The 26,097-nt window shown below is 41.3% G+C and overlaps 1 protein-coding gene across 1 annotated transcript in view; it reads left to right on the top strand.

Moving 5' to 3' along the window:
* FTO (fat mass and obesity associated) overlaps positions 1–26,097 on the top strand; it is a 425,927-nt gene that overhangs the window by 181,773 nt on the left and 218,057 nt on the right. The window contains exon 7 of the mRNA XM_010861935.1: positions 3,698–3,817. Within this exon, the coding sequence (XP_010860237.1) occupies positions 3,698–3,817 (120 nt within the window). The remainder of the gene's footprint in view (positions 1–3,697; positions 3,818–26,097) is intronic.

The raw sequence follows: 26,097 nt of genomic DNA, 5'->3' as shown, positions 1-26,097 counted from the left end.
TTCCCAGTGACTATGGTTCAGGTCGGCAGATGGCTTCTGTTTGTGCTTCACCTTCAGATTTTTCTAAACATTTCTAGGAGAAAGCTTTTCTTGATTGACCTCTCTTTTGACTATCCCACAGAGCAGTCAGGTGCAGGTGAATTAGAAAGGTTCCAAGAGGTGATTCTCTGGGTCACAGCTCCGTAACTAACACTGTTGGAAACATGTGTTCATTTTTCTCTGACGATTCAGAAGGCCCTTCAAGATCCTGCACGTTCTCTAGACTTGTCAGCGTTCCTTCCAACACTGTCGGTATTACGTATCATTGTATTGCCATTACGCCAAAGATCAGATCATAGTGAATTTCCATTAAGTGCATGTCTGAGACCTGGGAGTGTGGTTTAAAAGCATCATGAACAATGACAGTACCTCAAGAGAAGCTGAGAGCCTGGCGGGAGGGACTACCCCCTGGAGAAGGGTTGAAGAGCCTCCTCTAGTCATGGCTAGACCATTGTCAGTCAGCCAGTACGGTGATACTGATTCTTTTCAGCCTTGAAGTAGTAGGATTTGTGCTCTATTCTGAGTCCTGACCCTTTCTTTGGTTTTGTGCAGCATCTGCCCTGCCTCTTTCCTTCCTCATCAGCAGACTTTGGGGTAGAAGGGTGGACGACTGCTTTTATTTTGGTAACTCAAACTGAATCAGGCAGCTGGAAATATTTTTTGCTTTCTTAATTAATTTTAAGGAAAGTGCCAACTGCTTATCTTGGCAATGTTAGAACTGGAGAGGGCAGCATTTGATGAATATCCTGTAATAGTTTTTGCCCACAATGTCAAAGTGAAAAAGCCAGGTTACGGAGTTGATTAAAATGCATGCCAGTGGGTTTCATGCCCACAAAGATTGTATCTCATGGGCAGGACTTCCACCCCTGAAAAAAAACTCTGTTGGGTATAAGTTTCAGGGGTTGAACTTTCCTGGACCGGCCTCAGTGGAACAGGGGGTGAGCATGAATTGACATGGTTGTTAAAACTTTTCTTGCTCAAAAATTTCATAAGATCGTGAGATTCTTGAGGACAAGGACTGCTGGGCCTTGTGGTCCCCTTTGGCCTGTATTCTTCGTATCTCCCAAGTGTCTGGCATGTTTGGCTATTCATTATTAACCCACTTAATCCTCACCATAAAACTATGTGGTGATTATGTAATTATCTTTATTTTACAGACGACAGAGCTGTTCAGGAGTAGAGCCTAGAACTGACTCCAGAGACTTTATTCTTAACCATGACACTGTCTGCTTCAAAAGATAGTTGGGGCATCTAAAGAGGAAGTGAACATCATTATTTATTAAAGTGGACAGGGTCTTTCTTTGCTTCCTTGTCCTATAGCAGAGTTTCCAAGTATTCTCCACTCTTTTGAGCTTTCATTTACTGAAATCCAGACTCTATTGTACCTTTATAGGCTGAATGAACTAATTACAAACGATAATTATTTTGTTTCCTGGGATATCATGGTTGCCAAGGCTTGTATGTTTTGTTCTCATAATGGAAGTAACCAGCCCAAAGATTATAAAAAAATTAAAAGCAAAACCCTTTCAACTCTCCCTAACATAGAGGCTTGATGCTTTGTTGACAGGCTGTTCCTGTAATGTCAACAAATTTCATGTGAAATCTAAAAAGAACTCTTTTTTTTTTTTCCCTTGTAATAAATAATGTTGTTAAACCTGTATTTTCAGAGAAGTTGAACTACACTTGTATTCATTTTCCTTTCAAAGCAGTTAAGTTTACCCCCGTTAACCACTGTCTTTTAATACCACAGATAAGGTTTAGCAGCTATTGTCTGAATATTGTCTACATTCCCTTTTTTCCCTGTTTAAACAGCTTTAACTGAAATCGGTTCTACATATCAAACAAACATTTAGTTAGTGTAAACTAAAACCCTTTCATATGACTTGGTGTTCTCAGGTTAGTTATTTGAGTGATTTTCACCATTGTTAAATCTTCACAAGTTGCTTTTGTTTGCATGAAAGTTCAGCATGGATAAACAAACAAAAAATTCTTTGTGGTAACAGGTGAAGACTATTATAACTCTGTGCCTGTATAAGGAACATGATTACCTTAGTTAAGCCAACCTTAACCAATATTAAGCTGTGAAAGCTCTACATTTCTTTAGACAGCAGAAGTAAAAAGAGCTTTGGGATGAATGAAGTTGTACTTTTGATGGTAAAATTTGCTTTTCAAGTTGAAGATAAGTGATAGAAAATACATAGGAAACAACTTCTTATTCTTTTAAAGCTTAAGTTAGTCTCTCACCTACATATGTTGGAATTATTTCAGTGCAGGAAGTGGAAAACTCAACCTGAAATGGTTTAAGCCAAAGGGGCTTCAGGAATAACTTGATCAAGAGTCAGCTGATCTGACTAGGACCTGGTTTTTTAATCTGTTCATCTTGTAGCTGCTTCCTACTGCGTTGCCTCCATTCTTCCCATTCTGCAAAATGGTTGCAGAATCCTTTTCCTGAATCTTCTGACAGTCTTAACTCTGATTGATCATATACCTGTCTCCCCCAAGCCCATTTCTGTGGCTGGAGAAGTATGGTGGGCTGATGGGCTCAGATAGGGTTGCATGTTCCACTCCCGGTATTAGTAGAGCGCTACCCAGACCACGTGGACTGAGACCGGGAAAGGCAGTGGGTTACCAGATGAATCATGGGATTTGGCTAGAGTAAAAGGGTGCTCGGGAGAGAAATATTTGAAGTTTACCGTAGTAGGTTCTTAGGAAGGAAGAGAAATGGTTAGTGGCTTTACTGTGCTTTTTACCTATTGTCATTTGCCCTGACTGAATTGAAAGTGACAATTTGAATGGCTCTGTAGGTGTAATGTGTCCCTCCGTAATTATATTGTTCAGTTACATGAACACCTTCCTGCCAGCTCCTCCTGGCCCATGGGTAAATTCTTTGTTTATTTTAGATCTAAAAATACTTAAAATTGGTACCTCCTGATATGTGTCTGTGTTTTGCTCTTTTTGTTGTTGTTTTTCAGTCACTAAGTCGTGTCTCACTCTTTGCAACCCCATGGACTACAGCGCGCCAAGCTTCCCTGTCCTTCACCGTCTCCCAGAGTTTGCTCAGATTCATGTCCATTGAGCCTTCTAACGATGTCATCTTCTGCCGCCCTCTTCTCCTTTCAATCTTTCTCAGCATGAGGGTCTTTCCAGTGACTCAGCTCTTCACATCAGGTGGCCAAAGTATTGGAGCTTCAGCTTCAGTCCTTCCAATGAATATTCAGGGTTGATTTCCTGTAGGATTGACTGGTTTGATCTTCTTACAGTACTAATCTTTAATAAAGATGTTTAATGAAAACATATTTTGTTTGATTTTGCCTTTCCCACCCTACACAGCGCAGGCTGTCATGTGCTTTAGGATCTCAGGATTTGTTGTGATTGACCGATAGCTTCCTCTTGTCTGAGTGATGAACGGTGACTGAAAACCCCCTCCCCAGCCTGACCTGGGTTGTCTCACTAAGCTCTATGTCTACTTCCTCCTTGACTTTGTGAAAAGGCTCCAGAGACTTTGAGTTATATTGGGAACTGGTTAGGCTGAGTTTTCCTCTTTTTCTCACCCTATGGCTGTGAAGTTACTGGAGGAGAATTGAATGACGAAGTTCATTGTCCTTGATTGTCCATCATGGGGACATTATAACCACGGTCTTGTCTTTATGATCCCCAGGTCGAGTTTGAATGGCTGAGACAGTTTTGGTTTCAAGGCAGTCGATACAAAAAGTGCACTGACTGGTGGTGTCAGCCCATGAGTCAGCTGGAAGAGATGTGGAGAAAGATGGAGTGGTTGGTAAGTATCCAGGAGTGGATTTCTTGGGATGTTGTGCTCTGTCAGTCCTTGGCTGCCTCCTTGGCCTGGGTAAATGCAAGAGAAAGACAAACATCATATGATATAGCTTATACGTGGAATCCAAAATAATGATGCAAATGAAATTATCTTCAAAACAGAAGTTGACTCACAGACATGGAAAACCAATTTATGGTTACCAGAGGGGAAAGGGAGGCAAGGAGGGATAAATTGGGACATTAGGATTGACACATACACACTACTATATATAAAATAGATAATCAGAAAAGATCTATTGTATAGCAAAGGGGGCTCTACTCAGTATTTTGTAATAACCTATAATGGAAAAGAATCTGAAAAAGAATAAGTTTATATATGTGTGTGTATATATATATATATATGCTTTGGTATATGTGGCTTTGGTCGGCGCCTGAAACTAACACAACATTGTAAATCCACTCTACTTACTCTTTGTAAGGTAATGGGAACAGCCAAGATTTGATCAGCACAAGCTGAGTTCAGTGCAGTGAACCTTTACTGAGCACTTCCTACATGCAGGGCTTCGCTGATAGCTCAGTTGGTAAAGAATCTGCCTGCCATGCAGGAGACCTGGGTTCAATCCCTGGGTTGGGAAGATCCCTTTGGAGAAGGGAAAGGCTACTCACTCCAGTATTCTGGCCTGGAGAATTCCATGGACTGTGTAGTCCATAGGGTCAAAGAGAGTCAGACATGAAACTGAGTGACTTTCACTTCTCATTTTTCCTATGTGCAAGGCACCATGTTAGACATATGTCGGGAAGTGACCATGAGAACCATGCAGCAATAATTCCTAAACTTCATCTGCATTTTTATAGGCACCAGGCACTATTCTAAGAGTGTTCCCTATATTAACTTTTAAAGTTAAACTGTTAAAGTTCTTATGACAGTCTGGTGAGGTGCAGAAACTGTTTATTTATAGATGTGAAAACCAAGGCCTAGAGAAATGAAGTGCCTCGCCCAAGGTCATGGAGTAAGTGGCAGAGGGAGATTGAATCCCAGGCTGCCTGGCTCTGGAGCTTGTGCCCTTAACCACTGCATTCGGTTTAACAAGGGGAGAAGCGTGAATATAGCCAGGTGTTACATTAACTCAAATGAAATCCTGTAATGGAGATTTAAAGGAAAAAAAATCACTATCCAGAGGCAGAAGTATTAAATTCAGAGCATTGGAGCTGGGACAGTTGTGAAGAACAGATGTGGCTTTTGGGGACCTTGGGTGGGGAGAAGGAGGGTTGGTTGCATAAGACATTCTGAGAGAAGTGTTAGGTTCCGGTCACTGTAAGAACAAGATCACCAGAGGGGAAGTACAGTGTGACCAGAGCATGGAATTCAGGGCATGTGTCGTAGGAACTCTCACTGGAAGGTATGTTGAGGCCATTTGGGTTAAGTCTAAATTTAAATAGTAGTAATAATGCCAAAAGGGCTTCCCAGGTGACTCAGTGGTAAAGAATCCACCCACCAAGGCAGGAGATATGGGTTTGATCCCTGGGTTGAGAAGATCCCCTGGAGGAGGACATGGCAACCCACTCCAATGTTATTGCCTGGAAAATTCCATGGACAGAAGAGCCTAGCAGGCTACAGTCCATGGGGTCACAGAGAGTTGGACACGACTAAAGCGACTGAGCATGCATGCACACACATGATACTTACTAAGTTCCATACACTATTCTAAATATTACATGTATAATTTAATTTCTATGATAATTTCATAAAGTAGGTATTTTTCTCCCATTTTACACAGAGAGTTTTTTGTTGTATTGTGTGTTAGTCACTTAGTCGTGTCCGACTCTTTGCAACCCCACAGATTCCTCTGTCCGTGGTGATTCTCCAGGCAAGGATACTGGCCTGGGTATCCTATCCCTTCTCCAGCAGATCTTCCCAGGGATCGAACTGCGGTCCCCTGCATTGCAGGCGGATTCTGTGCCCTCTGAGCCACCAGGGAAGCCCAAGGAGACTGAAGCACAAAAGGTTTCCCTAACTTCTTCAAGGTCATACAGCTAAGTCGGGGAACTGGAGTTAGAACTCAGGAAGACTGGTTCTAGGGTCATGCCCTGCACCACCTCACTGTTCTACCTCCAGATCATCAAGTTTGGAATGTAGTGGAAAAGTGATAAAAGCCTGCTAAACTCTTGAGAGAGTACTGCTGTGCAGACTTTATGAGATGTGCTAGAAACAGTGAACCAATTTGAGAAATGGGTAGTTCTTGCTAATCCCTATTTTATAATAATGAAAATACCAAGTCACAACCATGATTGGCACCCCAGTTTGAAAGTCCGAATCAGAATCCAGAAGTCCCGGCCATCCAGCCTTTTCCTTAAATCTCTAAACCACACCTTTTCATGGATGTATGTTTAGGGGAAGGAATGTTGTAATCCTTTTAGTGTACTAAAAGTATCACAAAAATTGATTTCTCCAAAGACATGAATCAGTTCAAAATGGAGCATTGTGCAACTGGATTGGAGGTGATGAAAATTTTGTGCTGAAATTTCCTGCTAGTTCTCTTCCTAAAATTAGGCTGTGCAGAGTATGCTCCAGTTTTTCCTGGGATGTATATATAAAGGCAGGTTTATTTTGAGAGAATTTCTTTTTCACTGTGTAATTCTGGTTTTATCTATTTATCTACATGAATTAGAAACTTCCCTGGTGGCTCACGGTAAAGAATCCACCTGCAAGTCAGGAGCCGCTGGAGACGTGGGTTCGATCCCTGGGTTGGGAAGATCTTCTGGAGAGGGGCATGGTAACCCACTCCAGTATTCTTGCCTGGAGAATCCCCATGGACAGAGGAGCCTGGCGGGCTACAGTCCATGGGGTCACAGAGTCGGATATGACTGAAGCGACTTAGCAGGCATGTACGAGTTAGAACTTCTTTACTTGCTGAACCTTGATCTTAAGGTATAGGTTTGACTTTGGGACTGTAATTTAACAGTTCTTTGAATTAGAGTTGGCAAACTGTAACAATTAAACAATTAGAATTGGTGAAATAAGAAAGAAACTCACTTGCAGTGTTTTAAAAATACATTTTTGAATTGCTTTTGTTCAAGGGCTTCTTTTTTTTTTTTAAGTGGAATCTTTGGTTTTGTGAGCTTACCAGTGATGTTCATTACGAATTCACTTTAACTATTTAGTTATATATATATATATATATATATATATGTTTAATTTGGTGGTGCTAGCACATTAGATAAACTATCTGTTCTTCATAACTCTTGTGTAAAAGTACTAAAAAGAAGAACAGTCTTGGGAATTGGCCAGAGCCAGTTTCCTTGCAGTTGGTGTGGTGTTACTGAGTGTTCTGAGTGAAATCAATGGGCTCTGTGTCTCAGCAAGTCTAAGGATGATGGTTATCAGCAGAGTGAAGGTTTGGGCCAAGATAAAAGGAATGACACTTCTAAATTAAATTTAAGCATTGCTTCAAGCCTTTTTGTAATGACTTTTAACAAATTCATAACAATGTACTTTTGCTATTGGAAGAGACGAGAATGATCATTGGAAAAATCTCTGATCCTGTGACTGGTAGTGCCGTGCCAACCGATAGTTGTGTGGGGATGGAACTGGCACTGGCTGGTCACATTCCTACTTTGTACCAGTCTGCCTCCGATGTTTTCATTTGTGAGCAGTAGGGGGCAATGTTGAGCTACCAGTTTGAGGCCCCCGCATGCTAACTAAGCCTTTCAAGAAAATGCAGACAAATGTACCATTAACTGTCCAGAATTATCCCTGTTGCTTCAAGTTAGCTGTAATCTCCAAGATTCCATAACACAGGAAATCAGTTGTGGGTTAACAAATTCAACAGCAATTTAACATAAAAAGTGCAGTGTTTGGTGCACATTTGGATTCTATAGAATTAGACTAATCCAAACAGCCTTTCTGAATGCACTCACTTGGCTTCCAGGGAATACGCGACTCAAAATGATGATCCTTTTAGACAAATGCTTCTTCTTTATCATTATGGTTTTCTGCATTTGTTGCGTATGTGTTGTGGAAAGATTTCTCTAATTAATGCACTCTTTCTGTTGTGCAACATAGCATCGATCTCCTTTGACAAGAAAATAAAACAAAAAAACCTCAGGCAATATGTACATTACTTTTCACCTTTTGCTTGTGATTAAAGCAACCTTTGACAGCCCTCGTACTGGGGAAGAGACTTGTGTTGTAACTCTTCTCTGTCTTTGTGTTCTTTTTTTTTTTCCCCCTTTGTGGTTGGAAGGTATAGTCTCAGGTAGGATCTAAAAGAAGAACGGAAAATGAGCTTTGAAATCACATTTCTTCCATTAATGGTAATTGCTTTACATGTCATAACCAGTCACATATTTTAAAAAGTTTAGTCAGCTATCTCTAAGACTCCCCTAGCCTCCATTGCCCATCCCCTGTTCCAGTAAGCACCTTTTTTTTAATCACACTGTTTATTCTTGCCATTTTTTTTTTCCCCCTGAGGATAGTTCTTCTCTGGGCATGCTCTTGTGATGTAAATGTTAAACCTTATATTTGAATGACATTCTGATAAAATATCACATTTCCCCTGAATATTACCGCATGAACTTATGAGCCATTAAGCCCCAAAGCACCAGAACCCTTTCTTATAATCCAGGAACTTAGCCTAGTCGTTCCTCTCAATTCTGCTCTTCAGGAAGGTATGATGACACTCTAACACTATTCAAATATTTGTATTTTATTTTATTTTTTAAACTAGCCCACCACTCCACACCTGAGATTAGCACGTTATAGGGAGACTCTTCAGGATAAGAGAGAGTTACCATTTGAAAGAAAGTGCACAGGCTTTGCTTTCTGGGTAAAAAAAAAATATGAAAAGCTCAACTCTCCTGTGAGGTGAGGAAGTCTTACTGCAGCCAGAGATTCAGCGGATAGGCCATTTGTCTCATAGGGTCTGGTATCGCACTCTGCAAAACTGACATTTATTTTACCTATAAAAAATGTTTTAACACTATCAAGTTCACTGAGATATAGAAAAGAATGCTAGGTGTGATGTCCTCTAAATTGATGACATTTATTCCTTGCCTTTTGACCTTAAGAAAAAAAAAAAAAAGAGCTCAATTTGGTATATAACCCAATAGAATATTCTAGGAGAGTTTCCAGAGTAAACATTTTCAGAATACAGATGATTTTTGTAGTGGAGAGAAATTTCCTCCTCCTTCCTTTATGGCTTTTAAAGTTTTTTTTTGTTTTTCTAGAGGAGAAGGGTAGATCCTGATCATTTTCAGTGTTTTGAATTGCATTTCCTGTCTTGACAGTTCCTCACCCTGGGATAGCCGTGCATTTATATGGCAGTTGGCCTTAATAACCTTTATTGACTTTAGTGGATTGGAGCCAAGGCTGGATTATTTTAATGTATCCGTTTTGAAACAGTGTAAAACACAACATATAATTATGTTAGGTAAGCTATCGGCTACATTTAATTCTACCCATTTATGTTAACATTTGGCACGGGAGAGCAGGGAGACGTGGAAAATGAGTAGGTGTTTTATTTCAGACTGTTACCCGTTTTTTGTTGTTAAAGTTTTAAGAGAGAAAGGTACTTAAGAATGTGAAAGTTGTCCTTTACAAGTCAGTTGTAATAGTTTAATTTCAAGATGAGTCATGCGTTTTAGCTTGTCATTCTGGCCCGTGTAAATCATCTGAGAAGGCTCCGAGTGCGGAGCCTGATCGCTGCTGTCTAGCTAAGCCCTCCGTAGTGTAGGTTACACAGAGGTGGGGAATGATGGAGCCAGGGCCAGTTTGTTTGTTTTTGGAGAGATTAATGAAGCTATCATCACAGTGCTTTAGATTAAATTCTTTGTAACTGAATAAAGGAACAAGGCTGCTTTTTCACATCCTGAAATATATCCTGGCTATACTGCTGTTTGCCATCATATTATAGTTCAGTTAGCTAAGTTCATTTTAAGCTTCCAGGATTAACAATTTATAAGGGTGTGAGGAAGAAAATGATATAAATATAAATATTGATCTTTTTTGTCTTATGAATGGTGAAGTCATTAACTTATATGTGTGCGTGTATATATATATATTTACATATCTCTTGCCTTTAGTGTTAGTGCATATACTAAATTATATTTGCTAAATTAATAATATTAATTTTATTAATTTAATATATTTGCTAAATTATCTATTTATTGTTTATATTATTAATTATTTATTTAATATATTTGCTAAATTAATAATGGTTATTAATCCTGCCTTCTGTTTTTCAGAATTAGCATTTCTGATGTAGAAGCAAAGCGTATTATAGTAATTTAGAATCTGGTGTGAAATGTCTAGTGGTTTTAAATGAAAATTTAAATTCCTTTTCCCCTTTTGGTCCAGTGCTGAGTAAGTCAGAAGAAGCACAGGTTGGAGGCACGCAGACAGTCGCAAGCACACAACAATTCAAATTACGCGTGCAGACTCTGAGCTCTGGGGATAGTCTATGTTTAGCTTTAGAAATTTGGAGAAAAGAAAAAAGCCACTTTTTTGGCTATAGTGGCTTAAAATCCTGGGTTCACATTCTTTTTGTTACCTTAAATGTCTTCCCTGAAGGTTGGTTCTTTCCATTTGCCTCCCTCCCCCACCTCCTCCCCCACTTCCACACCTCTGTATTGTTATATTAAAAGTAAAATATCTGGGGGAAAATTGTATGGATAATTTAGCAATGAATTTCGAACAGGTATGGATTCCTTTGATTGCCTTCTGGGTGTCTCTCAGATTTTTCTAATTTTTTTCCTTTGTTGCTACAGACTTAATCATGAATTAAGAAAAAAAAAAGTGTTGTGAATTCTGTCTATTTGGAAAGAAATTTCCAATTCCAAGAGAATTCAGGCTTAAGCCTTAGAAGCAGAATGTGCATGGAAAGCACAAAGGACTCTGTTTATGATTCTCTTTGAAGTGTTTTTGCAACTGGATAAGGAAAATTTTAGAAACCGTCTGATAGTGTTCAGGGTAAATACTTAAACCCCTTTAGAGAATTTCACACACAGATACTGTGCAGCAGAAAAAAGGGATACTTATGTTTCTTAAAGCTGCTACAGCCTACAGCTTTGTACTTAAAGACAGAGGTGTTGAATAGAATTCTACTGAGGATACATCCAGTGACAATATCTCCAGAAACATCAGAGCAAACCAGTGGGTAGGACTTTCTGTTTTTAACCCTTCCGTGAGCTGTATGAGAGTTGAGCTTTATTGGTACCAAGGACTAGAATGTCCCTGTTACATTCCAGGAATTGTTAAGAGGATTGTTCCAGTACTGCCGCTCTGCACACAATGAGAGCACGACTAAAAATGTTGAAGATGGTGAGACAAAGTGACAGGAGCTGGGAAATTCCAAGTGAAAAAGCCTTGCCATCTCTTGTAACTCTGTGTGAGAAAAACACAGAATAAACAGCCAAGCTTTCTAATATTTGAGCCTGATTTCATAGGCTTTAGCTAAATTTTGTTAGCGTGTGTTAATAAACACACGCACTCACACACATACACTCACACACATACACATTTCGCATACATTCTGTGTATTTTTCAAGTAAACAAATTCTATTGTTATATATGATTTTCACTACGCTGAAATTCAGATTTATACAAAGGTGTGAAGCGCCTGCTCGTTTTCCCCAGGGAACTATGGGAGCCTAGGCTGCTAGAATTTATTTTGGATTGCTTTGACTAGCAGACCATCTTAGCATTTCAGATGTAAATTCAGAAACCTTCGTGCCAGATTGGGCTGGTGGGAATTTCCATTTTTCCTAGAAAAGATAGAGAATAAAACAAATTGTATACTTCCTCTGGTTTCTTGGTGCGGGGGTAGGGAGTGGGACATTAAATTCAGCTCTAGGCTGTCATTTATCTTTTTATAAATATCTTTGACATAGTCTAGAAAAGCTCAGTCTGATAGAATGAAATGATTTTTTTTTTTTAAAACAACAGACCTACAGTTTTGCAAGGGAAGCAAGATTTCTAAAGGATAAATATGCCAACTGTTGGGGATATGATCAAGATCTTAGGATCTTATTTCCCAGGTTGGTTACTGAATGGTTCTTAAAACTGTTCTCTTCTGAAAAAAAACTGTTTTGATGATCAAATGAAAGAGTAAAGTATAAAACACTGAACATGCAGAAGGCGTCACCAGGAGTGATTTTAGAAGTGTGAACAGGTGGCCACTGCAGATTCCTTACTTAGAGATCGTTTGACTCAGCCTCCTTAGTGTCAGCATTGCCCCCATCCCCCACGCCCATTGCCCATTTCCCTTCCTCCAGAACTGGGATCAGTCCTGGAGCTAAAGCTACGCATAGTGGTTTGGAGCTCAAGGCTACTCTGGTAATGTTTCTTCTTGACTGTGGGCTAGATACTTTGGGAGGCGGGGCCAGGAATCTTCCCAGACTTTGCAAAAATGTCTCTCTGGACAAATGTGCTCCAGGTGTCAAGATCTGACTTACTAGAGAGCTCTGGGAACATATTAAGTTGACTTTTTCCTGCATTAAGGGTAACATAACCATCATCCTGCTCTCTTCTTGTCAACGTCTGCAAAGGATGACCTTTTTGAAAAAAAAAAAAGACTAAAGAAAACTGAGGTAGCCTTTCCAGTCTTCCTGAAAGTATCTCTGATCATTTTCATTTTTTTAATGACAATATATTTTTAAAATTGTATTTTATTTTTGATTGGAGGACAGCAGTACTCCACAACCTCGTGTTGGTTTCTGCCATTCATCAATATGAATCAGCCATAGGCATACACATGTCCGCCCCCTCTTGAACCTCCCTCCCACCTTCCTCCCCATCCCACCCCTCTAGGTAGTCTTAGAGCACCAGCTTTGGGTTTCCTGCATCATGCTGCAAAAATTCCCACTGGCTAGCTATATTTTTAACACCATCTTTTCCCTAACACATAAATTAGGATCATCTTTTTTTGTATCTCCTTGCATGATCTCAGCCCATCTGGAACCACCTGTGACAGTCCTATTTGTAAATTTTTCCTTGATGTGGGGAAAAATCTCAGATAATCTCCAACTTGGTTTTGATTGATGGACAAAATTAGCCTTCACATAAAAATCTGGAGTCTCCTAGCCATCTGCAAAATTAATTTTCAGTGTGTAAGACATACCTGCCCTGGTTATAAACACCTGGAACAGGTGCTTGATAATATATATATCCCTCTAACTTCAATGTTATTAATTTAAATGAACAATTATGAAATTGACCAAAATTATGCATCAGATCCTCTTTAACAGATGTTGGGGGATTAAGAGGGCTTGTATTTTATTTAATGTCATAAACTTTTCATGCAGTCACCAGTGAATTATTTTTAACGAATGAAAGTTGTGGAATATGCCAGCACCAGCAATAACTTAGTGTTTTGTTGGTACTGAGGTCTCGTATCTTGGGGCACATGAACAGTAGTTGAGAAGAGAGTACCCTCTTCAGCCATATAGTAATAAGTATCTCAAACTTAACAACTCAAGAAGCAAACTCTTGATTCCCATAACTTCCCCAGCCTTCCTTGCACAGGTCAATAATTTGCACTCCTCACTGCCCCGTCAGAAACCTTGGAATTTTCTTGGTTTATCTCTTGATCTATCAATGAAGCCAGTTAGCTCTGTTTTCAAAATAGAGTCATGATCTGACCACTCTTCACCACTCTCTCTGTTACCACCTTGGTATAAATAACCTCCCCGTTTTTACCACTTATGTTCACCCCTGTCAGACTGTTCCTTTCAAATGTGTCAAGTCATTTCACTCCCTGGTCCCCATCTCACCATCCTGTCCAGAAGCCCAGTTTCCCTCAGTGTGATCATCTCTAGTTGCGTCCATGTTGCAGCAAGTGAAGTAAGTCAGAAAGACAAAACCATATGCTATCACTCATATGTGGGATCGCAGGTATGACAGGTGAACCTATCTGCAGAACAGAAACACACTCATAGAGAACAGACTCGTGGTTGCCCAGGGGGATGGGGTTAGGGGAGGGATGGAGTGGGAGGCTGGGATTAGCAAATGTAAGCTTTTAGATACAGGATCAATAACAAAATGGCACCCCACTCCAGTACTCTTGCCTGGAAAATCCCATGGACAGAGGAGCCTGGTAGGCTACAGTCCATGGGGTCGCAAAGAGTCGGACACGACTGAGCAACTTTACTTTACTATACAGCACAGGGAACTTTTAACGAGAAACTATAATGGAAAAGGATATTTTAAAAAAAGAAAAGAAATCCAACTTCCTTCTGAGGGGCCTAACGCCCTCTAGGATCTATCTGTTCCCACCGCCACCTTCTCTCCCCAGCATAGTCTTTCTCCCCTCCCCCTCCTCCACTAGCCTTCTTTACAAAAACACACACACACAAACAGAATGGGCTTTTTAAAAAAGATTCCTTTATTGGGCTGTATTGGGTCTCAGTTGTAGCACGTGGGATCTTTGGCCATGGCATGTGGACTCTAGTTGTAACGCATGGGTTCTGTAGTTGCAGGGTACGGGCTTACTTGCTCCGCAGCATGTGAGATCTTAGTTCCCCGATCAGGGGGTGAACCACGTCACCTGCATTGCAAGGCGGATTCATAACCACCGGACCACCAGGGAAGTCTCCCTTCTTTACCATCTTTAGAACATGCCCAGTTTCCTCCTGCCTCAGGGCGTTTGATTTGCTGTTGCCTGTGTCTGGGACATTCTTCCCTCCGTTATTTGCCTGACTCACTCCCTCATTTCCTTTCTGTCTCTCTGCTCCAGTCCCTCCTCTGGGAGAGTTTCCTCTGACCGAGCTCTCTAGCTGTAGAGAGAGTATAGCGCTGTTCTGTTTTCCTCCTCCTGCTCTCCCCTGCCTGCTGTGATACCATGTACGTGTTTATAGTCTGCCTCTACTTATAATCTCATAAGGGCAGGAACTTTGTTTCATTCACTATTATTTCCCCAGCTCTTAAACTGTGCCCCATACTTTGTAGGTTGCTGTTGTTCAGTTGTTCAATCATGTCCGACTCTGCGACCCCATGGACTGCAGCACACCAGGCTTCCCTGTCCATCACCAATTCCTGGAGCTTGCTAAAAAGCATGTTCATTGAGTCGGTGATGGCATCCAACCATCTCCATCTCCTGTCATCCACTTCTCCTCCTGCCTTCAGTCTTTTCCAGCAGGGTCTTTTCCAATGAATCAGTTCTTCGCATCAGGTGGCCAAAGTATTGGAGGTTCAGCTTCAGTATCAGTCCTTCCAATGAATATTCAAGACTGATTTCCTGTGGGATTGACTGGTTGGATCTCCTTGCAGTCCAAGGGATTCTCAAGAGTCTTCTCCAACACCACAGTTCAAAAGCATCAATTCTTTGGTGCTCAGCTTTCTTTATAGTCCAACTCTCACATCCATACATGACCACTGGAAAAACCATTGCCTTGACTAGACGGACCTTTGTTGGTAAAGTAATGTCTCTGCTTTTTAATGATGCTGTCTAGGTTAGTCATAGCTTTTCTTCCAAGGAGCAAGCGTCTTTTAATTTCATGGCTGCAGTCACCATCTGCAATGATTTTGGAGCCCAAGAAAATAGTCTGTCACTATTTCCATTGTTTCCCATCTATTTGCCATAAGGTGATGGGGCTGCATGCCCATCTTGGTTTTTTGAATGCTGAGTTTTAAGCCAGCTTTTTTAGTCTCCTATTTCACCTTCATCAAGAGGCTCTTTAGCTCCTCTTCGCTTTCTGCCATAAGAGTGGTGTCATCTGCATATCTGAGGTTATTGATATTTCTCCCGGCAATCTTGATTCCAGCTTGTGCTTCATCCAGCCTGGTAGATACTCAACACTTAACTTGTTAAAGCAAATTAGGAGTTTGGGATTAACACATACGTACTGAAGTGAAGTGAAGTGTTAGTTACCCAGTGTCCTATTGGTGAGTTGGACATGACTCTGGCTCATGGTGGTTCAGTGGTTAGGATTCCAGGCTTCCACTGGAAGCCTGGGTTCAGCCCCCCAAAATAGTAATATTAAAGGAAATTAATTCATGTTGGGTCATTTTTCCAGCCCTGCCACTTCCTCACTTTCAGGCTCAATGGCACAACCTTCAATGCATTCTTTTCTTTTTATTCCCATTTTTAAAGTCTTTATTGAATTTGCTACAATATTGCTTCTGCTTTTTCAAAAATTTAGTTTTAATTGGAGTATAGTTGCTTTACAATATTTTGTTGCTTTCTGTCATACATCAGCATGAATCAGCCATAGGTACACATATGTTCCCTCCTTCTTGAACCTCCCTCCCACCTCCCACCCCACTTACCTCTCTAGGTCCTCACAGAGCAGCAGGCTGAGCTCCCTGTGTTATACAGCAACGTCCCACTAGCTATCAATCTTACATATGGTCATGATGCATTCTTTTTAACTCTGTACGTTTTCCTCAAATGTTTGGTCCTGATCCACGGGGATATTTAGGGGTTAGTTTTATTTTTAAGCCAACACAACCCTCTCAGCAGTACCCCCCAAACATCTTGAAAATTAAAAAATAATAACAGTATCAAGAGCACAGATGATGCACCAGAACATTCTGTTTTATGCCTTTGGCATTTGCACTGTGAAGATGGAGCAATCCCTGGCAAACAACTTATGCGAATATGAAAACTCTTTAAAAAAAAAAGAGAGAGACATAAGTAGGTTATTAAGTTTCCCTGAGTAGCAGTGCTGCAAAAACTTAAAATCATGGGGGGCTTTTTGCCTCATTTGTTGGCATCCTTCACATTTTAGATTTTCCTCTTCTTGAAAAACTTAATAAAGTACAATTGTCATAAAAGTAAACGTGTTTCCCAACAAAGCTTGGACTTTTTATGACTAATTTCCCAAGTGAGAGAGGGAGAAGACCGTGGACTGGACAGGTTTGGGGCACAAAACTAGGGAAGTCTCTGAGGAGTAAACTGACTTCCGCTAGACAAGCCGAACACTGATTAAAATATTTATCATCCTTTGGGTATGCAATAGCTTTTGATGATGGAAGGCATATTAATATTCATCTTTGCTGCTTGTCTGCACTTCAGATGGATCCCAGGAAAGAATGTTCAGTTGACCAGTTTTTTCTCCTCTCCAGGAGTCCTTGAGACCTAGTACAGCTTGGAACCAAGAAACTTGCCTTGTGATGGGATTGAGCTTTTTCTGGGGGGTGGGAGTAGGGGTGGGGGTGGCCAGGGGTAGTGGTGTGTGTGGAGGGGTGGAGATGGGAGGAATACAAACCAGGAGAGACCTTTGGACTGGGAAACTTTAAAGGCTGACTGCTTTCTTACAAGAAGCCAGTTGCCAGAACAAAGGGAGGAGTTTGGTCATAATTTTCTAAGCAGCAGAACTGGCATGGCTGAATCCGTGAGGCTGACATGGCTCCTCGTGGGGAATCTAAGCCTTACAGAGGATGTTGGGGTGAATACCACTGGGGGCTGAAGCTTCCCCTCTCCTTCCCCCTCCTCCCCTGCCTTTACTGAGGAAGATGTTTGCTGCCGATACCCAGGTCTTCTGAAAACTGGTTCTTCTGGAGTGCACCATCTCATTGTCATCCTGAGACAGAATAAATATAGATGGTGTCCACTTAGGCAGGCATGCACAGCACAAGGTGGCCTCCTGGGGTTCTCAAAACTTGTCTTTTTAAAAAAAAATTTTGTTTTAATTGAAGTATAGTTGATTGACAGTGTTGCGTTCGTTAGCTTCAGGTGTATAGCAAAAACTTAATAAAGTACAATTGTCATAAAAGTAAATGTGTTTCCCAACAAAGCTTGGACTTTTTATGACTAATTTCCCAAGTGAGAGTTATATATTCAGTTATATATATATGTGTGTGTACACACACACACACACACACACACACACACACATATATATATATATATACGAATTCCCTGGTGGCTCAGTTGGTAAAGAATCTGCCTACAGTGCAGGAGACCTGGGTTCAATCCCTGGGTGGGAAAGATCCCCTGGAGAAGGGAATGCCAACCCACTCCAGTATTCTTGTCTGAAGAATTCCAGGGACAGAGGAGCCTAGTGGGTTACTGTCCATGGGGTCACAAAGAGTCGGACAGAAATTCATAAATACAAACACACACATATATATGTATATTCTCTTTTAGATTCTTTTCCCTTATAGGTTATTACAAAGTATTGAGTATAGTTCCCTGTGCTATAGTAGGGTCCTTGTTGGTTACCTATTTTATATATAGTAGAGTGTATATGTTGATCCCAAACTCCCAATTTATCCCTCTCACCCCTCCTTCCCCTTTCATAACTGTAAATTTGTTTTCTATGTCTGTGGGTCTATTTCTTCTTTTTAGACTTTTAATTTTATGTTAGAGTATAGTTGATTAACAACGTGATGGTCTCAGGTGTATGTGGATCTGTCTCTGCTTTGTGTGTAAATTCACTTGAATCTTTTTTTTTTTTTAGATTCTGCATATAAGCAATATATGGTTATTTGTCTTTCTCTGTCTGACTTAACTACACTTAGTATGGTAATCTCTAGGTCAAGACCTGTCTTTTAATTTTTTCTTTTTTTCTTTATTGGGAGGAAGAATCTGGCTTATTAGTTTAGTTAATTAAGCAGTGTTGTTTTCTGTCTTGATGGGAATAGCCTTGATTATATTTTTGAAGGCAAGTAAGAGCCCTGAAAGAACCTGACCTTTTTATTGAGTTGTCTTAAAAAAAAAAAAACCTGGCAATTGAATAGGAAATTTTCATAAAAGCAGCAGTGTGTGAGGACATTTAGTTTCTGTCTTTAAATTCTGAAAATTCAGAATCTTCGCCCCTTTGCATTTTAGTTTCTATGACTCCATGATGAGATAGTCTTATGAAAGATACCTTAGAAAATTGGACAATAATGATAAATTTGAAGACTCAAAAGAGTAGAAGTGTATTTTTTTCCTTGACCCGAGTCATTTAATCGTTCATCTGCTCCAGCTTATGTAGGTATTGTGAAGTTATTCAAAAAATGAGGGCTTGTGTCTCCCACACTGATAAGGCATGAGGCAGTAGGTAATTCAGAGAGTGGGAAAACAAAGGAGAAAGGTGGGTTCTGAGAGAGGTTTTTGGGACCACAGAGGAGGATTTTCATAGCTGGATCTGAGTGGACTCTATTCAAGGATGGCTGAAGCCGGAGACACTGTTGCAGGAGAACGCAAGCTCTGCTCACAGATTTGGAAAGACTGGATGGAGCACGCTTTGGGGAAGTCCAGTAGTGAGATGAGAAGATACACAGGGGCCTTCTTTTTCTAACCATTTCTCTGTAAGGCACAGCACTCTCACCCCTTCATAACTGGCTTTCCTATCAAAGGCATGGGCAGCCAAGTGCCACACGTGCACAGTGGAAAATAAAATGAAACTGCCTTATTGTCTTGCATTTGTGAAGATTTTCCTTGGGAAACAAGTCAAGATTGTATTGTTTGCACTATTTTCATCCTGAGTACAGCAAACAAACAACACTACATTTTCAAAAGAATTGCAAATGAGGCATTTTTCCAACCAAGGTCTTTTATTATTATTATTATTATTTTGCCTCAAAAATGAGTATCGAGCCTGGGGTATAGTACTGGGAACTATACTCAATATCTTGTAAGAACCTATATTAGAAAAGAATCTGAAAAGGAATATATATATACACATATATACATAAATAGTATGTATATATCTGAACCACTTTGCTACCCTTGAAACTGACACAACATTGTAAATTAGCTATACTTCAGTTTTTAAAAATTGAATACAAGCCTAATAATTTTGGACTTTTGGTCAAAGGTTTTCTCTTGAGTGAACCAGTGAACTCTTTTTCTCTTTGCTTTTCTTCTCCTTCCTGCTTTCCTTCCTTCTTCCTCCCTCCCTTCCTATCTCTTTCTTTCTGATATTGGAATTGGGATCCGGAGGAAATGACATCTTCACCGCCTCTTACAGAGGCGACAGTCTTGAGGACCTAAGTATTTGCACAGAAATATTTTGAAACACAGCCAAGAGTGTCATTCATGAGTTATTTGATTTGATTCAGGACAGCGGGTATGGTCATCTATCATTTCCACGGCTGAAAAAGAGCATTTTCTTTCCCACGCATATCTCCCCATTCTTCAGCTAATAGCTCCAGGTTAGTGATTGAGCACTCCACGCTGTCTCGTATTTGCCATTGCACTTTGGCATGTCAGTCACACCACTTGAAAGACTGAGTCACTGTTCGGAATGTAAATGGTGGCTGTTCATTCTAGTCTCTCCCACCTTTTATTTATAGATTTCTGCTAGGCATTCACTTTTTCTCTTTGTGTGATGTTATTATTTTCTAGTGACTAGTTTGATTACTTCCAAGGCATGAGGTGTTAATTCTTGAGTGATTAACAGCTCCCTGTGAGTTTGATCTTCAGACTCAAGCTTCTGCAATATTGTCATTACTTTGATCCCCTCAGTTTGTAAAAAACAGTAATATCTGCAAAGTGCAATAAGGCAAAGTGCAATAAAATAAGGTATCCCTGTACATAAGATTTTTACATATAACGTCTATGGTAATACCTAGGAGTAAAATTGTTGGATCAAAGAATATGTGTATTTTCAGTTTTAAGAGAGATGGTCAAATTGCCCTCCATAGATAGAGTTTGTCATAGAGTTTCTATGTGTGTGTATGTATGTATATTTATATGTATGTATTCATATGTAGTGGTAAAGAATCCACCTGGCAACGCAGGAGATGTGGGTTTGATCCCTGGGCCCAGAAGATCCCCTGAAGTGGGAAATGGCAACCCACTCCAGTATTCTTGCCTGGAAAATCCCATGGACAGAGGAGCTTGGCAGGCTACAGTCCGTGGGGTCACTAAAGAGTCAGACATGACTTATCGACTAAACAACAACATCAACAACAATTCATATGTAGAGTTTATGTGATGCAATGCCTGTTTTCCTCACGTCCTTACCAGTGGCAGTATATTAACCGACTTTTTGCAAGTATGATTGGTGAAGAGCGATTACTGTTTTGCGTATAAAGAAACTGAGGCTCAGAGACATTAAGTGACTTTGTTAAGATCACAGAAGTGCTGAGCTACAGAGCTGGGGTTTGCAGTTCGCCAAGGCAGTCTGGTTGCAGAGTCTGCTCTCTGAATCACTATAATAGTCTTAGCTGAAGCTCCATTCTGTTAGATATGACCAAAGAATTCTGACAGATTTAGAGGTTCCAGCAAGGACCACTCATATTTCTTTGGCTGGTAACTGTGGGAAGTTGTTCTTTCACCATGGAGTTGTCTGCCAAGTCAGCTGAATCAGTCCAGGTGATCAGAATCGTTCCTCTGACATCCAGTGATATTAATAAGCAGTGGGATTGAGTTTTATATGGGAAGTAGGTGGCCCTTTACCCTGCTGAATCTTAGGACCCAATGCTGTAGCTGTTTTCATCAATGGAAGGGAAAGGTCAGGGGGTGGTCTCCTTGCTGCCAGAGTCATGGCCTGTTGCCTGATTTTCTGTTTAAAGTTACGTTCCTGCTGGACTGTGTTCAGGTGTGAGTTTTGGTGGCTGTGTTCCGCTGTGATGAACCTCCTTGGCCTCTCCTGCTCACCTTCATTCTTTCTCCACCTGTCAGTCTTCATTAGGTCCTTTAAACAATGATTCATCTTCTGTTCTGGCCCTTTCCTGCTTGGCTCTGCAACTGTGAGTTCAAGCCTTCACCCCGCACACACCGTTTCTAAGTAAGAGTTTATGGCAGGAAGACTTTGGGCAGGATTGAGATGATCAGAGAATGGTTAGAATTATATTTCCAGGTAAAGGCAAGGATGAGAAAAGGTCTCAGGAGGAGTAGAGAGGTCCTCTTTGACCCCTTCCTAAGCTGTGTTGATAGACTCTCATTCTCAGGAGTTGGGTGGGGTCCCCTCTATGACTCTGGGCCCTGACGGGTCACATCCCTTGCTGTGTTGTAAAGTCAGGTTCTACTGTTGATGGCATGACCCACAGTATCTGTCATTAAGTCTTGTCGATTTGAGTCCTATCCCTTTTGAAGTAGTCAAGGTTAGATCCTTTTGGGTTAAGAACTTCAGGTCTCAGGCTAGCCAAGTCTGAGCCCTGGCTGAATTAAGTAAGAGTGTGTGATACTGGGCAGTGACATGGGGAGCCTCAAGCTTCCACTTCTGTAAAATGTGTGTGCTGAAAGTAATGCCCTGTTGGGATTATGGTGAGATTTGTCCACAGTAGTAAGTGTAATGTTTCGTACATTGCCTGGCATGTTTTCAGCGTTATTGTTTTGAACCTGTCCTCTTCTTTCATTCCTCCTGCCATCTGCTAATTCAGTGCCCCCTCAACTTTCACCTAAGTCATTCCTCCAGCTCCCGTAGACTCCCAGCTTCATCTTATGGTTACATTTGCCTAGAATCCATGCTTTCCATTCAAGTCTCTGTTCAGAAGTCCCCTCAGAGTGGCCCTTTCCTCTCCCTTCTCTCTCTGCTTTATTTTTCCTCAGAGCATTTATCACTCTCTGATTGGATATCTAATACATACATCTGTTTCCTGTGCTAGAATTTTAAGCATCTCAAGGGCAGGGACTCTATCTTGTCTCTTCTGTGTTCTCAATGCCCAGTATAGGACCACAGCTGTTTGTTGTGCAAGTGAAGACTCACATGCTTTGTGAGTGTAGACTCTTTCTGAGTTGCCCCTTTTTACACATATAGTGCTTCATACCGGAGAAGGCAATGGCACCCCACTCCAGTATTCTTGCCTGGAATATATAATATAATATAATATATTTAATTATATTAAATATAATTTAATGTAAAAGATTTTTGGGGGGTCATGCTATGTGGCATGCAGGATCTTAGTTCACTGACCAGGGATTGAACCCACCCCTCCTGCAATGGGGGGTCTTCCCTGCTGGATCAGACTATAAAAAATCCACCTGAAATGCAGGAAATGTGGGTTTGATCCCTGGGTCAGGAAGCTCCCCTGGAGAAGGGAATGGCTGCCCACTCCAGTATTCTTGCCTGGAGAATCCCATGGACAAGGAGACTGGTAGGCTACAGTCCATGGGATCACAAAGAGTCGGACACAGCTGAGCAACTAACACTTTCCCCTGCAATGAAAGGGAGGAGTCTTAACCACTGGATACTGGACATCAAGTCTTAACCACTGGACATCAAGCCCCTGTGATATTTGTTGAATGGCCTGCTGTCCCTTCTTCTTGGTTTAGTCCATTTTACAAACTCCTTTGTTTAAAAACATTCAATAATGATCCATTACCAACTGCCAAAACTTTATCTTTTCAGCCTTTTCTGGAATGTGATTTCTCTGCCTTCAAGGTCTTCAACCTTAGGTTGTACATGAGAGACCCCATGCAGCTTTTTAAGGACTTGAGCATAATGTCCAGGGACTAGGGTTCAACAGCTATAACTTTCAATCTTGGTTGCACATTTGAATCATGCAAGATTAATTTTCAAAAGTATCACGTGGGTGTTGGCTCCAGCAATACTGATTTAATTGGTCTAATCTGTGGTGCTTGGTGGATTTCAGTGTTTGGCCAAGTTGCAGTAGGTTTAAAAACCCTCACAAATGATTCTGATATGTATTTAGGGCTGAGAACAACTGTTCAACAGGTATCTGACCTCTCAACAAGTTCATTTTGATCAAATGGATGAATACATGGACGTTTGAGCAAATTAATGGGAAATGCTATCTCGCTTTGAAGTAAAGTGAAGTTGCTCAGCTGTGTCTGACTCTGCAAATCCATGGACTGTAGCCTACCAGGCTCCTCTGTCCATGGGATTTTCTAGGCAAGAGTACTGGAGTGGGTTGCCATTTCCTTCTCCAGGGGATCTTCCTGACCCAGGGATCAAACCCAGGTCTCCCTCACTGCAGGCAGATTCTTTACCAGCTGAGCCAGCAGCGAAGCCCGGTGACTTTAAACCAGGTCAAATATATTGTCTCACTTTAAACATTTTTAAACTTTAAAAATGTGTTGCCTCACTTTAAAACAACACAAATGTATTGAGTGCCTGTTGCATTTCCAAGATTCTGGGGAGGACTCAGAAGGGAAACAGCCATCTTTATAATTGGTATACAGGGTAGAAGAGGATGTCAACAAATGTACAGAATTGTAAAAGCTTGGGAGATGGTGGGGCACATGTGAATGGGTAGGATTTTGGAGTCTTCTTGATCAGCAGGGACTTCTGAATTGAGTCTTATGGAGTGGAGAGAATTTCAGCAGGTGACGATGGCAATGGGGAGAGAATATTCTGACATCTCCCGTGGCGGGAACAGCACATGTAATGGTTGAGGTCGGGAAATGCAGTTTATATTCAAGCTGCCTACAGTGGGGCTGGCAGTCCCCCAAAGCTAGTCTCCTCTGTGCTTATTCGCTCAGTCATGTCCGACTCTTTGTGATCCCATGGACTGTAGCCTGCCAGGCTTCTCTGTCCATGGGGATTCTCCAGGCAAGGATACTGGAGTGGGTTTGCCATGCCCTCCTCCAGGGGATCTTCCCAACCCAGGGATTGAACCCAGGTCTCCTTCATTGCGGGCAGATTCTTTACTGTTTGAGCCACCAGGGAAGCTTAAGAATACTGGAGTGGGTAGCCTATCCCTTCTCCAGGGGATCTTCCTGACCCAGAAATTGAACTGAGATCTCCTGTATTGCAGGCGGATTCTTCACCAGGGAAGCCAGTCTTCTTCTAGAGTTCTCTAACTCAGGAAATGGTACCACTGCTCAGTCAGCTCTTCATGCAAGAAGTAGAGGAGTCATCCTTGAGAGTTACCCCTTTCCCTCCCCACATATCCAATCTGAGAACTTTTATTCCTGAAGTATCCACTTTTTTCTGCTGTGTGTGCTCAGTCACTCAGTCATGGCCGACTCTTTGTGACCCCATGGATTATGGCCTGCCAGGCTCCTCTGTCCACGGAATTCTCCATGCAAGGATACTGGAGTGGGTAGCCATCTGTTCTCCAGGGGATCTTCCCTACCCAGGGATGTCTGGATTTACAATTAAGGGCAGTATTTTCAAATGCAATTTCCAAACATTTTGGCACTAGGAGCCATGCAGAATCTGGACAGTGGTTTCAGCAGTGTCACTTAGAGGCCATTCTTTCTTATGCTTCTTGTGTCAGTGCCCAGAGTCACTATTCAGCTTTGAAGGGACCAGAGGGTCTCCAGCCCAGGGTATCTTTGGCACAGGTACAAGAATCCTCACGCTGACTGACTTGGAATTCCTGGTGAGAAGTGATTTGTTACCCTGATTAGAATGTAAACACTTGCTGGAGTTGAGTTTTGTTTCTCATGTGAGTTTTATTATAGCCTTCTGTGTTTATAAACATGTCTCGAGCATGAGGGAGAAATGTGATAACCTTTAAGCCCCCAAGAGAGTATCCATTTGTTTACTCTGTGGGCTGAAATTAAGATAACTTAGCATCCTTCTCTGAGAGTCCTGTATCCCTCTTGCTTTGACCAGCTCACATGGGATGGTGCCCAGATTACCATTCCCTAATTGTTCCGTCCTCTTCTAGTAGAGTCTGTAAAGTCTTTTGACAGATTACTTCTGTAGTCAGTTGGCATTCACTGGAGGGGTGCAAAGTCCAGGTGAGATGTCTGTTGAATCCAACAAACAGATACTGACTTTTTAAAGATTTAATGTGTCAGGCAATGGAGCAAATCAAGAGTTGCTATACTCATGGAGCTTACATGCTTGTTAAGGAAATAGACATACATGTAAATAAGGCATGATGTGGAATGTCAAATGAGAGGGAGAAACAGAGCATTGTGGGAGTGCCCAGAGCATATGGGTCAGATTGAGAAAGCTAGGGGAGGCTTCGTGGAAGAGGAGTGTCCATTTGATTGTACCTTGAAGAGTGAACTGACTTTTGATAGCAGAATTTTCACAGGTAAAGAGGAGGGACAGGCCCCATTTTCGGCAAGGCCAGCAGCAGGCACAGGGCTCAGTTCTAGAACACTAGGGCATGCCTGTAGAAACAATGTAGTATCTTGTCACTGGTGTTTCGGGGACCTGTTTTTGGGCTGAAATGGAAGCGAGAGAGGTAGGCACCTAGGAACTAGCGAACCAGTGAAAAGGAGGGAACCGGATGATCTTATGAAGAGCGTTGAATGGCATGCTTAGGAATTTGGCCTTAAAAAATTATTTATTTGTTTGGCTTCACTGGGTCTTTTTTTTTAATTAATTAATTTATTTTAATTGGAGGATAAGTACTTTACAATATTGTGACGGTTGTTGCCACACATCAGCATGAATCGGCCACAGGTATGCATGTGTCCCCGGGTCATAATTGCGGCCCACAGGATCTTCGATCTTCGTTGTGGCAAGTGGGATCTTTAGTTGGAACAT

The sequence above is a fragment of the Bison bison genome, unplaced genomic scaffold (assembly GCF_000754665.1).
Source record: "Bison bison bison isolate TAMUID 2011002044 unplaced genomic scaffold, Bison_UMD1.0 scf7180017864473, whole genome shotgun sequence".
Taxonomy (NCBI): domain Eukaryota; kingdom Metazoa; phylum Chordata; class Mammalia; order Artiodactyla; family Bovidae; genus Bison; species Bison bison.
Note: the sequence above shows the minus strand (reverse complement) of the source record. Positions and strands in the feature narration are given on the sequence as shown.